This window comes from Abramis brama (genome assembly GCF_963993115.1).
Source record: "Abramis brama genome assembly, chromosome: 2".
In the NCBI taxonomy this organism is placed as follows: Eukaryota; Metazoa; Chordata; class Actinopteri; order Cypriniformes; family Leuciscidae; genus Abramis; species Abramis brama.
The window spans coordinates 68977376-68992044 of record NC_139964.1 but is presented as its reverse complement, the minus strand read 5'-3'; the positions used below and the strand labels follow the sequence as shown (position 1 = coordinate 68992044).

Genomic DNA, 14669 nt, shown 5'->3' with positions numbered 1-14669 from the left:
GCACTAGTACTAACACTAACACTAACAACACAAACACTGGCACTAACACTAACTCTAGTACTAACACTAACACTAACAACACAAACACTGACACTAACACTAACTCTAGCACTAGTACTAACACTAACACTAACAACACAAACACTGGCACTAACACTAACTCTAGTACTAACACTAACACTAACAACACAAACACTGGCACTAACACTAACACTAACTCTAGTACTAACACTAACACTAACAACACAAACACTGACACTAACACTAACTCTAGCACTAGTACTAACACTAACACTAACAACACAAACACTGGCACTAACACTAACTCTAGTACTAACACAAACACTGGCACTAACACTAACACTAACTCTAGTACTAACACTAACAACACAAACACTGGCACTAACACTAACTCTAACTCTAGTACTAACACTAACACTAACAACACAAACACTGGCACTAACACTAACTCTAGTACTAACACTAACACTAACAACACAAACACTGGCACTAACACTAACTCTAGTACTAACACTAACACTAACAACACAAACACTAACACTAACACTAACTCTAGTACTAACACTAACACTAACAACACAAACACTGGCACTAACACTAACACTAACTCTAGTACTAACACTAACACTAACAACACAAACACTGGCACTAACACTAACTCTAGTACTAACACTAACACTAACAACACAAACACTGGCACTAACACTAACTCTAGTACTAACACTAACACTAACAACACAAACACTAACACTAACACTAACTCTAGTACTAACACTAACACTAACAACACAAACACTGGCACTAACACTAACACTAACACTAACACTAACTCTAGTACTAACACTAACACTAACAACACAAACACTGGCACTAACACTAACACTAACACTAACTCTAGTACTAACACTAACACTAACAACACAAACACTGGCACTAACACTAACTCTAGTACTAACACTAACACTAACAACACAAACACTGGCACTAACACTAACACTAACTCTAGTACTAACACTAACACTAACAACACAAACACTGACACTAACACTAACACTAACTCTAGTACTAACACTAACACTAACACTAACTCTAGTACTAACACTAACACTAACAACACAAACACTAACACTAACACTAACTCTAGTACTAACACTAACACTAACAACACAAACACTGGCACTAACACTAACACTAACTCTAGTACTAACACTAACACTAACAACACAAACACTGACACTAACACTAACACTAACTCTAGTACTAACACTAACACTAACAACACAAACACTGACACTAACACTAACTCTAGCACTAGTACTAACACTAACACTAACAACACAAACACTGGCACTAGCACTAACACTAACACTAACACTAACAACACAAACACTGACACTAACACTAACACTAACAACACAAACACTGACACTGGCACTAACTCTAACCCACTAGGTGGAGCTCTTTGTCTACAGGGATCATATGAGTTTGTTCTTGTGATTCATGTAACATGAATAACCTGTTCTTCCTTTTGTGCTGTTTCTTCATATTTTATGTCAGACTAACTTTATTCGTTCGTTCATTCATTTACATTGTCTTGAATTGTAGATGTGGATTATCTGGTTCAGTTCTTTTCTAAATGGTGTTGTTGGATTGATTTGGATCAGTCAATAACAGTAACGGAACTGTTCAGTTTGTGAAGATCTTGATGGTCTGTTCCCTGATCAGCACATCTGAAAACAGGAGCCGAATCTCTCATAATGTTGTTTTAAATTATATTTTAATTACATAAATGATTTTGAATGCTGGTGCGTGTAATCCTGAAGTATTAATGAAGGCGTGTCCTGACGTCACGGCGCACGTCACGCGCTAATAAGTTCTTCAGAGAGTGTCGCGTCGCGTCATTCAGATCAAACGCTCAGACGCGCGTCGCAGCAAGAGAACATGATAATTGACGGAGTTTCTGAGGAATTCTCGGGTCTTCTGGACCGGGACACCGATGTTATGACCAGCCCGGTCCACCTGTGGTCGTTCTACGGTTGTTCTTCTCCCACAGAACCGAGCCTGTCCGCCGGGTCCCCGAACTCGGACTCGGACCAGAGCTGGAGCGATGCGGGAAGCCCGCGGAACTCCGTCAACGGTAGGAAATAACGAAGCACGATGTAATACCTATAATTAATAACGAAAAATGTAATTAAATCTTAATTTAGCGAACTGAATGGGAGTCAAGAAAACAATGTGTTGGTGAATAAAACCTATAGCGCAAACTGCTTAGACAAGTCATAAGTCAGTCATTTAATGTTTTTTCCCCCCAAAAATCATAACTGATCATAACTTATTTTTAAAACTATTTACATAAAAAGGTAGATTTGTCTCATTTAAATCTGAAAAGAAATTTAACTAACTGCTTGTTGGTCAAACTATTATTTAAGTTTGTGCAACTAGACTGTCAAAAGTGTGTTGTTCAGTGTTTCAGAGGACAGTAATTACAGGGATTAAAGCTAATTGTGTTTAATTGTTGAAGAGCGTAAGCGGAGTCCCTATCAAGGTGTCCGAGTGAAGAACACAGTCAAAGAGCTGATCCTGCAGAAGCGCCATCACGGCATACAGGTGCTTATATAACATATTACTTTTTTATGACGGGGTTTATAAATCCACAGTGCTGTATCTGTACTGTATTATTAATGGACATAATTATTTGCTTCTTCACAGGCTCAGCAATATCAGTTTGAAAGTGAATATCCGGGTAACTACAGTTATGAGTTCTGATTGTACAAGGAAGTTGTTTGTCAAAAATGACTGGAAAATTAATTTTCTGTTTTATTGCAGCCGTGACTCATTTGCTGCAGGGAACGAAGAGGCAAGCGGAGAGTCCGTCTCATTATCCAGCGAAACGAGTGCGAGACGGAAACATTCTGGTGCGCTTAATATTCAGTGTCATCTTTCTGTGATTCTAATGGAAAAAGATCTGTGTGTGTTTTGTTCTTCTGCGTTATACAGTTTAATAAGAATCTTAGCGTAGAGTAGAGGTAATTATAAATACATTTTAGTCAAATTAGTTTTGAAACTTCTCAAATCCGAAGCAAGAGACAATCTAGTGCCGATTGGTCTTGTGTGGTGATGGTGTGTGTGTGTGTGTGTGTGTGTGTGTGTTCCCTGCTCAGTAACCCTCAGTGTGTGTGTGTGTGTTCCCTGCTCAGTAACCCTCAGTGTGTGTGTGTGTGTGTGTGTTCCCTGCTCAGTAACCCTCAGTGTGTGTGTGTGTGTGTGTGTGTGTGTGTGTTCCCTGCTCAGTAACCCTCAGTGTGTGTGTGTGTGTTCCCTGCTCAGTAACTCTGTGTGTGTGTGTGTGTGTGTGTGTGTGTGTGTGTGTGTTCCCTGCTCAGTAACTCTGTGTGTGTGTGTGTGTGTGTGTGTGTTCCCTGCTCAGTAACCCTCAGTGTGTGTGTGTGTGTGTGTGTGTGTGTGTGTGTGTGTTCCCTGCTCAGTAACTCTGTGTGTGTGTGTGTGTGTGTGTGTGTGTTCCCTGCTCAGTAACTCTCAGTGTGTGTGTGTGTGTGTTCCCTGCTCAGTAACCCTCAGTGTGTGTTCCCTGCTCAGTAACCCTCAGTGTGTGTGTGTGTGTGTGTGTGTGTGTGTGTGTGTGTTCCCTGCTCAGTAACCCTCAGTGTGTGTGTGTGTGTGTGTGTGTGTGTGTGTTCCCTGCTCAGTAACTCTCAGTGTGTGTGTGTGTTCCCTGCTCAGTAACCCTCAGTGTGTGTGTGTGTGTGTGTGTGTGTGTTCCCTGCTCAGTAACCCTCAGTGTGTGTGTGTGTGTGTGTGTGTGTGTGTTCCCTGCTCAGTAACTCTCAGTGTGTGTGTGTGTGTGTGTGTGTGTGTTCCCTGCTCAGTAACCCTCAGTGTGTGTGTGTGTGTGTGTGTGTGTGTTCCCTGCTCAGTAACTCTCAGTGTGTGTGTGTGTGTGTTCCCTGCTCAGTAACCCTCAGTGTGTGTGTGTGTGTGTGTGTGTGTGTGTTCCCTGCTCAGTAACTCTCAGTGTGTGTGTGTGTGTGTTCCCTGCTCAGTAACCCTCAGTGTGTGTTCCCTGCTCAGTAACCCTCAGTGTGTGTGTGTGTGTGTGTGTGTGTGTGTGTGTGTTCCCTGCTCAGTAACTCTCAGTGTGTGTGTGTGTGTGTGTGTGTGTGTGTTCCCTGCTCAGTAACCCTCAGTGTGTGTGTGTGTGTGTGTGTGTGTGTTCCCTGCTCAGTAACTCTCAGTGTGTGTGTGTGTGTGTGTGTGTGTGTGTGTGTGTGTGTGTGTTCCCTGCTCAGTAACCCTCAGTGTGTGTGTGTGTGTGTGTGTGTGTGTGTGTTCCCTGCTCAGTAACTCTCAGTGTGTGTGTGTGTGTGTGTGTGTTCCCTGCTCAGTAACTCTCAGTGTGTGTGTGTGTGTGTTCCCTGCTCAGTAACCCTCAGTGTGTGTGTGTGTGTGTGTGTGTGTTCCCTGCTCAGTAACTCTGTGTGTGTGTGTGTGTGTGTGTGTGTGTTCCCTGCTCAGTAACCCTCAGTGTGTGTGTGTGTGTGTGTGTGTGTGTGTGTGTGTGTGTTCCCTGCTCAGTAACCCTCAGTGTGTGTGTGTGTGTGTGTGTGTTCCCTGCTCAGTAACCCTCAGTGTGTGTGTGTGTGTGTGTGTTCCCTGCTCAGTAACTCTCAGTGTGTGTGTGTGTGTGTGTGTGTGTGTGTTCCCTGTTCAGTAACCCTCAGTGTGTGTGTGTGTGTTCCCTGCTCAGTAACCCTCAGTGTGTGTGTGTGTGTGTGTGTGTGTGTGCTGTGTTCCCTGCTCAGTAACCCTCAGTGTGTGTGTGTGTGTGTGTTCCCTGCTCAGTAACCCTCAGTGTGTGTGTGTGTGTGTGTGTGTGTGTGTGTTCCCTGCTCAGTAACTCTCAGTGTGTGTGTGTGTGTGTTCCCTGCTCAGTAACCCTCAGTGTGTGTGTGTGTGTGTTCCCTGCTCAGTAACCCTCAGTGTGTGTGTGTGTGTGTGTGTGTGTGTGTGTGTGTGTGTGTTCCCTGCTCAGTAACTCTCAGTGTGTGTGTGTGTGTGTGTGTGTGTGTGTTCCCTGCTCAGTAACTCTCAGTGTGTGTGTGTGTGTGTGTGTGTGTGTGTTCCCTGCTCAGTAACCCTCAGTGTGTGTGTGTGTGTGTGTGTGTGTGTGTTCCCTGCTCAGTAACTCTCAGTGTGTGTGTGTGTGTGTGTGTGTGTGTGTGTGTGTGTGTTCCCTGCTCAGTAACTCTCAGTGTGTGTGTGTGTGTGTTCCCTGCTCAGTAACCCTCAGTGTGTGTGTGTGTGTGTGTGTGTGTGTGTGTTCCCTGCTCAGTAACTCTGTGTGTGTGTGTGTGTGTGTGTGTTCCCTGCTCAGTAACCCTCAGTGTGTGTGTGTGTGTGTGTGTGTGTGTGTGTGTTCCCTGCTCAGTAACTCTCAGTGTGTGTGTGTGTGTGTGTGTGTGTGTGTTCCCTGCTCAGTAACCCTCAGTGTGTGTGTGTGTGTGTGTGTGTGTGTGTGTTCCCTGCTCAGTAACCCTCAGTGTGTGTGTGTGTGTGTGTGTGTGTTCCCTGCTCAGTAACTCTGTGTGTGTGTGTGTGTGTGTGTGTGTTCCCTGCTCAGTAACCCTCAGTGTGTGTGTGTGTGTGTGTGTGTGTGTGTTCCCTGCTCAGTAACTCTCAGTGTGTGTGTGTGTGTGTGTTCCCTGCTCAGTAACCCTCAGTGTGTGTGTGTGTGTGTGTGTTCCCTGCTCAGTAACCCTCAGTGTGTGTGTGTGTGTGTGTGTTCCCTGCTCAGTAACCCTCAGTGTGTGTGTGTGTGTGTGTGTGTTCCCTGCTCAGTAACTCTCAGTGTGTGTGTGTGTGTGTGTGTGTGTGTGTGTTCCCTGTTCAGTAACCCTCAGTGTGTGTGTGTGTGTTCCCTGCTCAGTAACCCTCAGTGTGTGTGTGTGTGTGTGTGTGTGCTGTGTTCCCTGCTCAGTAACCCTCAGTGTGTGTGTGTGTGTGTGTGTGTGTGTTCCCTGCTCAGTAACCCTCAGTGTGTGTGTGTGTGTGTGTGTGTGTGTGTGCGTGCGTGTTCCCTGTTCAGTAACCCTCAGTGTGTGTGTGTGTGTTCCCTGCTCAGTAACTCTCAGTGTGTGTGTGTGTGTTCCCTGCTCAGTAACCCTCAGTGTGTGTGTGTGTGTGCCCTCAGTGTGTGTGTGTGTGTGTGTGTGTTTGTGTGTGTTCCCTGCTCAGTAACTCTCAGTGTGTGTGTGTGTGTGCCCTCAGTGTGTGTGTGTGTGTGTGTGTGTGTGTGCTGTGTTTCCTGCTCAGTAACTGTTGAGCTCTTGCTGTGTGTTTCTCTCAGTCTTGTGTTCGCGGTGAGAACTCGCTCTACGACACTGAGATGCTGGAGGACATCGGCGAGGTGCTGTCCATCGAGTCCGTGAGCGTGAGCGGATGCCCAGCACGTGTGTGTCACGAGTCTCTCTCTGAAGCTGAGAGTGTGTGTGGTCCAGCTCGGGGGCAGGAGTCTCTTCTGGGCCTGTTCGCTGAAGCTGAGAGTGTGTGTCGTGAGTCTCTTCTGCCCCTGTACACAAGCTGCTCTTACACACACTCCATCCCAGCGCACACACACCATGTGACCCCAGTCGCCCCAGTGTCCTTCTTCCAGTGGCAGATCCAGCAGGAGGAGCAGAAACTGGCGGCTCTCAGTCCTGTGGAGCTCAGCACTCGAGACGGAGACGGAGACACGTGAGTCTTCAGAGTTAGAGAATCAGAGAATCACAGGCTGAGAATCAGAGAATCATGATTGTTGTCTGATTGGCAGGTTCTTGCACATCGCAGTGGCTCAGGGCAGGAGAGCTCTGGCTTACGTCCTTGCCAGGAAAATGGCCGCCATTGACATGTTGGACATGAAGGAACACAACCAGCAGGTACAACCCCGAGAAATCACTCCCTTAACCGATGGGATTACCTGTAAAAACACACCTGTGTACACACCCTGTTATTACTGTTACTCATCTGATCTCATGCTTCCTCCAATCAGAGCGCGTTCCAGGTCAGTGTTGCTGCAGATCAGCACCTGATTGCACAAGACCTGCTTTCTCTCGGCGCTGAGATCAACACCCTGGACTGCTGGGGCCGGTCCCCGTTACACGTGTGTGCTGAGAAGGGCCACGCCTCCACACTGCAGGTACTTCCTGTTACTCCGCCCCCACACTGCAAGTACTCCTGTTACTCCGCCCCCACACTGCAGGTACTTCCTGTTACTCCGCCCCCAAACTGCAAGTACTCCTGTTACTCCGCCCCCACACTGCAAGTACTCCTGTATCTCCGCCCCCAAACTGCAGATACTCCTGTTACTCCGCCCACACACTGCAGGTACTTCCTGTTACTCCGCCCCCACACTGCAAGTACTCCTGTTACTCCGCCCCCACACTGCAAGTACTCCTGTATCTCCGCCCCCAAACTGCAGATACTCCTGTTACTCCGCCCCCACACTGCAGGTACTTCCTGTTACTCCGCCCCCACACTGCAAGTACTCCTGTTACTCTGCCCCCACACTGCAGGTACTTCCTGTTACTCCGCCCCCACACTGCAAGTACTCCTGTTACTCCGCCCCCACACTGCAAGTACTCCTGTATCTCCGCCCCCACACTGCAGATACTCCTGTTACTCCGCCCACACACTGCAGATACTCCTGTTTCTCCGCCCCCACACTTCAAGTACTCCTGTTACTCCGCCCCCACACTGCAGATACTCCTGTTACTCCGCCCACACACTGCAGATACTCCTGTTTCTCCGCCCCCACACTTCAAGTACTCCTGTTACTCTTTCTATTCACACTACGATTGAATGGAACCTCAACCACTAGATTATCATATTTATTAAATAATTTTATTCTGAAGAAGCTTTCGCTCTTCAGACTCACTTCAAACATCATAACGGTTTCATAACGGACCTATGACTGCCGTGATGTGGAAAATGTGGATGGAATTGAGGTATCCAGTCATAGAAATTGGAATTTCACGGAATTTGTACATTTTTTGATGAGTAAATAATCAGTTTACTGCACTTAAATCCAATCATGATATAGAGTAGAGTCTCTGAATATTAAACTGCAAAAAGTCTACTTAAATATGAATCCTGCATGGTCTGTGTGAATGAATGGTTTCATTCCCCCCCTCCCACACACACACACACAAAAGCACACACAAAAGCACACGTGACTCTCGCTGTGTTTTCATATTCATCCCGATATGAATGCATGAACTTCATCTCCAAAGCCACTCGCATTTTACCATTTCACTTGAGAAAAACTATCGTCATCTCATAAACACACAGAAACTCGAAGGTCTTCATGGCAGCCCATCATAATAAAAGTTCGGTATAACTTGAAATTGTGATAGAAATATATTTCTGTTATACAGTAGAATTTATCTAATCTCAATGTGCTAATAATACTAACACTAATAATTATACATTATAATTTAAACTTTATTTTTTTGGTGCAGCACTTTGTTTGACAAAGGGGTTAGTATAATTTCATGATTAAAATACAAATTTAATTAATGTTTTATGCCTTAATTTGCTTGCCATAAAAATTAAAATACACAACATAATTTCTTAAATAAAAAAAACTTTTCTTAGAAATCAAATTTTATTTTTAAATTAATAAATTGCTGTTATGAATTCAATTAATAAGCCCTGCTTTTTACAATATTTGTGACAAGATCATTGCTGCCAAGACCGGCAACACAACAAATCTGATGAAGCACTTGACAGCGCAGAATAAACTTACGAGCAGAAAGTTGTTCCGTTTTCCACTGGACCGTCAACTTCATCTCTGCAGCCGACACTGACTCAGAAAACACTAGTTTATTAATAAACAATTAAAATGTCGTCTTGCTGTTTTTACATTCATAATTATTAGGCTATTTTTGCCAGTGGTTTGCAGAAGCTTTATGTGTGTTATATTCCCCCCCAGTGGCCTAAATAAGGCTTTGAATCTGTACAAAAGTCAACAAACTGAAAACATTAAACCAAAGTTTTTTAGGTAATGCAATCTTGTTAAAAATGGATTTCATAAAATTGGTATCAGAAAAGTATTGTTCAGGACACTGGTATCGAAGTCAAGGTATTTGTATCGATATCGAACATTTTTAAATGATACCCGGCCCTATTCAACATGTAATTTTTGTTTTACTATTAATAAATTGTTGTTAAATTGTTTCAATTAATTAGACAATCTATCTATAAATTACAGGAACGTCTGTCTGTCTGTCTGTGTGTGTGTGTGTGTGTCTGTTAACCGCATATCTCTCGAACCATTAGTCCGATGGATTTCAAACTCGACAGGTGTCTCGCTACGGGCACGAGTAAGTGCAGTGCCAAGTTTGACGTTGTTTGGATGAGAAATGCTAAAGATATCGTTAAATATATCATTTTTAAAAGGTTGTGGTTTAAAAATAAACATTCTGACATAAACACTCTGTCAGCTACACTGTTTACTTCTGAATATTATAGTTTGGTTCCAGAACGTGATAAATCCATTTGGATTAATTTGAGTAAAAATGCGTTTTCTTTACCAAGAAAGTGGCAAGATGAAAACCACTATTTTCTGTTTCAAACTTACACATAGCATCTTTAGGTTATAATAACATAAATTCAAATCCAGATTTGGATTTTCAAAGATAAAAACGGATTATTTTCCCCCAAAAATGCAATAAATTCATGACACTTTTTTTTCAAAATGCTATCATATTGAAACTGTTGAAATCAGCCATCGCTAAGAAATATCTCCTGAACTTTTTTGTTCAGCGATCAGCTCACAAAAACTGATTTTGCACGGGTCTTTGCACTGCTCCCTGAATCAACGCGCTTATTCATTTGTGGATGTAAACTGAATCTGTAAGTCAGCTATGCTGTTTACTTCTGAATATTATATTTCATTCTGGTGTGCTTAACGTTATCGCTACTGTGTAATAGTAGCCTATGCTATTCACCAACTAAACATATCCTTTTCAATGTGTTCACAGTCTCTTTCACGGGCATCATTTGTAGTTGCCTATTCACAAACTGTTTGCTCAAGCATAGCGTTTTCTCGGAGTTCACTGTGTGCTTTCTACCATGCACAAATAAAAATGTCACTGAACTTTTGCGGTGTAATAGTAACAATGAACACTCAAACACACCAAACCAACAATTACTAAAAACAAAAACTGATTTTGCACGGGCATTTTCACTAGCACTTAGAAGGTTGTGGTATACATAAACACTGAATTCAATGCGTTCACAGTCTCTTTCACGGGCACCAAACCAACAATTACTAAAAACACACATAAAAACTGATTTTGCACGGGCATTTTGCACTAGTTTCAATTAATTAGACATGCTTTTCGATTACTTTAATTTAAACATTAAAATTGAGTCCAAAAAAATAACAAAAAATAAATGAATTTGGGAAAAAATAAAAATGGGTTTCTAAAATAGGGCTCTACAACACTTAGTAATAAACCTGTGGATTCAGCAGGACTTCTCATAGTTTTACCATGCTAACCGTTAGCACACTATTAGCACGCTTATGGTCTAATACATTTAAATAGATAAATGCTCCTTCACAACTTGATCTCACTACTCAAACTCATTAATTGACAAGTCAGTTGTTGAATAACTGGTTGACTAGTTCATCCTGGCCCAACCTAACCTACACTCGTGAAGAATGTGTACACAGTGTTTCCTTGTTAGCCTGCGCATGCATCAGTTAGATGGTGTTATTATCTCATCTGTCAACAGTCCTGGTCTATCATTCAATCTTGATGCTCTGTTTATTTTTACCCTGCGCTCGCTAACTTCCTCATAACATGCTTGACTAATATGCATTTCCTCAAAAAAGCGCCATGCAGTGCAGTGGAAAATTCCCCTCGAGCGGCAGCACAACAACGCCTTTGATAAGAGCCCAAAACAACATGCCTGTGTTTCTGCCAGCCATGAAGTGTTGACAGGTCGTGACACGCAACCGTCGCTGCAGTCGTTACCCGTCGCGCTACTGTAGCATTCATGCAGAACGCCTCCCTTCTCCCAGAATGCAGTGCATGTTCAGACCTGTTTACTCTGTTGTCTTGTGACTAGCATACATGTATTCTGATGAAACTCGCTGTTTCCCTCAGGCCATCCAGAGAAGCGTGCAGGCTAGCGGGAGAGCGCTCGATGTGGAGGTGGTCAACTACGACGGTCAGTGAACTCTTTATCTGTCCTGGTTAGCAGTGTTTACTCCCCAGCACATGACCCAGCTCTAACCCCGTGTGTGTGTGTGTGTAGGCCTCACTCCTCTGCACGTAGCGGTGCTGTCCCACAATGCAGCAGTGCAGGAGCAGTGTGTGTCTCAGAGTCCGGCTCTGCAGCAGAAGAGGAAGATGCTCAGCGAGTGTATCGGCACACTGATGCTCATGGGCGCCTCGCTGGAGACCAAGGTGAACACGCTTCAGTCACGCCTCCGTCACGCTAGTCACACCTCGGTGCCGTCTGTGTGATGTCCCCGACTCACGCTGTCCCATGTTTCCCACAGGACCGTAAGAGTGGGCGCACCGCTGTACATATGGCTGCTGAAGAGGCTAACGTCGAGCTCCTGCGCCTGTTCCTGGATCAGCCCAGCTACTTATCCATCATAAACGCAAAGGTTAGTGAGAGTGTTGTGTACCGCTGGGCATCATGTGACCGCTCGCTGGGCATCATGTGACCGCTGTGTGATGTCATCGACAGGCGTTCAGCGGGAACACGGCGCTCCACATGGCTAGCGCTCTGCAGGGTCGCCAGGCTCAGGTAGAGGCGGTCCGGTTACTGATGAGACGAGGAGCCGATCCCAGCGCCAAGAACCTGGACAACGAGCAGCCGGCCCAACTGGTGCCCGAGGGTCCACTGGGAGAACAGGTGAGAGAGCCGGATCAGGCTTATGTAATCAGTGTTGTATAACTCTGTATCACTCCACTGGAGGAACGTTGATGAAACCGGTCTGGGCCGTTCAGCAGAAGAGCCTCAGGCGCACTGCGTGACTCTAGTTTACACTCGCCCTGTTCCTCCTCTTCTCCACCCTGTTCCTCCTCTTCTCCACTCACCCTGTTCCTCCTCTTCTCCACTCACCCTGTTCCTCCTCTTCTCCACTCACCACCCTGTTCCTCCTCTTCTCCACCCTGTTCCTCCTCTTCTCCACCGTTTACACTCACCCTGTTCCTCCTCTTCTCCACAGTTTCCACTCACCCTGTTCCTCCTCTTCTCCACTCACCACCCTGTTCCTCCTCTTCTCCACCCTGTTCCTCCTCTTCTCCACCGTTTACACTCACCCTGTTCCTCCTCTTCTCCACTCACCACCCTGTTCCTCCTCTTCTCCACAGTTTCCACTCACCCTGTTCCTCCTCTTCTCCACTCACCACCCTGTTCCTCCTCTTCTCCACCGTTTACACTCACCCTGTTCCTCCTCTTCTCCACCCTGTTCCTCCTCTTCTCCACCGTTTACACTCACCCTGTTCCTCCTCTTCTCCACAGTTTCCACTCACCCTGTTCCTCCTCTTCTCCACCCTGTTCCTCCTCTTCTCCACCGTTTACACTCACCCTGTTCCTCCTCTTCTCCACTCACCACCCTGTTCCTCCTCTTCTCCACCCTGTTCCTCCTCTTCTCCACCCTGTTCCTCCTCTTCTCCACCGTTTACACTCACCCTGTTCCTCCTCTTCTCCACCCTGTTCCTCCTCTTCTCCACCTCTTCTCCACCCTGTTCCTCCTCTTCTCCACCCTGTTCCTCCTCTTCTCCACCGTTTACACTCACCCTGTTCCTCCTCTTCTCCACCCTGTTCCTCCTCTTCTCCACCCTGTTCCTCCTCTTCTCCACCCTGTTCCTCCTCTTCTCCACCGTTTACACTCACCCTGTTCCTCCTCTTCTCCACCGTTTACACTCACCCTGTTCCTCCTCTTCTCCACCGTTTACACTCACCCTGTTCCTCCTCTTCTCCACTCACTCTGTTCCTCCTCTTCTCCACTCACCACCCTGTTCCTCCTCTTCTCCACCCTGTTCCTCCTCTTCTCCACCCTGTTCCTCCTCTTCTCCACCGTTTACACTCACCCTGTTCCTCCTCTTCTCCACCCTGTTCCTCCTCTTCTCCACCCTGTTCCTCCTCTTCTCCACCGTTTACACTCACCCTGTTCCTCCTCTTCTCCACCCTGTTCCTCCTCTTCTCCACCCTGTTCCTCCTCTTCTCCACCGTTTACACTCACCCTGTTCCTCCTCTTCTCCACCCTGTTCCTCCTCTTCTCCACCCTGTTCCTCCTCTTCTCCACCGTTTACACTCACCCTGTTCCTCCTCTTCTCCACAGTTTCCACTCACCCTGTTCCTCCTCTTCTCCACCCTGTTCCTCCTCTTCTCCACCCTGTTCCTCCTCTTCTCCACCCTGTTCCTCCTCTTCTCCACCGTTTACACTCACCCTGTTCCTCCTCTTCTCCACAGTTTCCACTCACCCTGTTCCTCCTCTTCTCCACCCTGTTCCTCCTCTTCTCCACCGTTTACACTCACCCTGTTCCTCCTCTTCTCCACAGTTTCCACTCACCCTGTTCCTCCTCTTCTCCACCCTGTTCCTCCTCTTCTCCACCGTTTACACTCACCCTGTTCCTCCTCTTCTCCACAGTTTCCACTCACCCTGTTCCTCCTCTTCTCCACCCTGTTCCTCCTCTTCTCCACCCTGTTCCTCCTCTTCTCCACTCACCCTGTTCCTCCTCTTCTCCACAGGTGCGTCGGATCCTCAAAGGTAAAGGAGTGCAGTCCCGCTCCTGAACTCCGACCCCTTCGTCCCACAGGAATCGCTGTCAGTCAGGCAGTCCGGATCGTGTACAGAACCATTTGCCACTTCAGGCAGATGTCGGTTGTTTCTATGAAACAGTTTTATCATTGTTCACTACTGAGTAGTAGACAGCACAGGAAAGTGAGAGCAACAGTTCAGAGGATCTGCCTGGCAATAGAAGAGGAATCTGTGTTATGAGGAGGTGATTCACAAGTAATAATAAAGAGAAAGTAAGTCAGATTCAGTGACTGGGTTAAACAGTGAATCTTCTTCTCTTGTTCAGTGCAGATCTGAAGTGTTGCATTTGGTGTGTAAAGGGTTGTAAACTATTATCTCCAAACAATATAATTATATGCGTATTGTTATTTTTATTTTCAAGGTTTGCATGTTAAACATTATCAACAGACTCTATCAGAGATGGTAATCAGTAACTTTAAACCCGTTGGACCAGAACATCCTTGATTGTTGGCTCAAGGCGTGTTTCAACATGTCACTTTGGGACTTTCTTCCATTGATTATTAACTTTTTTGTGATTCTCTAGAAGTCCTCTAATTATTATCCTGGATAAATATTCAGATTATTCAGTTTGATTCTAACTGTTGACACCTGCATTAAAATATGGTTAAAGGTGTTTCTCTATGAAAACAGAGATAGCATCAGTGCATTATATAACATGATGTTTGTGTGTGTGGTGATGGGTTAGTGTTCTGTGTGTATTATGGCAGGGGTGGGTTAGTGTTTCCCTGCAGGTCACATGATATTCTGTAAGTTTGATTTTGTCAACTGTAATTCGACCTTAAATAAAGTTTCATTTTCCTCTGTT

At 45.4% G+C, this 14669-nt stretch overlaps 1 protein-coding gene across 1 annotated transcript; it reads left to right on the top strand.

Annotated features, from left to right (window-relative positions):
* The first annotated feature begins 1602 nt into the window (after nucleotides 1–1602).
* On the top strand, nucleotides 1603–14669 carry nfkbiz (nuclear factor of kappa light polypeptide gene enhancer in B-cells inhibitor, zeta). Its single transcript, XM_084103889.1, has 12 exons — nucleotides 1603–2158; nucleotides 2543–2628; nucleotides 2731–2764; nucleotides 2848–2936; nucleotides 6386–6771; nucleotides 6848–6953; nucleotides 7067–7213; nucleotides 11190–11253; nucleotides 11341–11492; nucleotides 11588–11698; nucleotides 11782–11949; nucleotides 13795–14669. Exons 1-12 carry the CDS (start codon nucleotides 1963–1965, stop codon nucleotides 13837–13839), a joined length of 1584 nt encoding a protein of 527 aa, XP_083960015.1. The 5' UTR covers nucleotides 1603–1962; the 3' UTR covers nucleotides 13840–14669.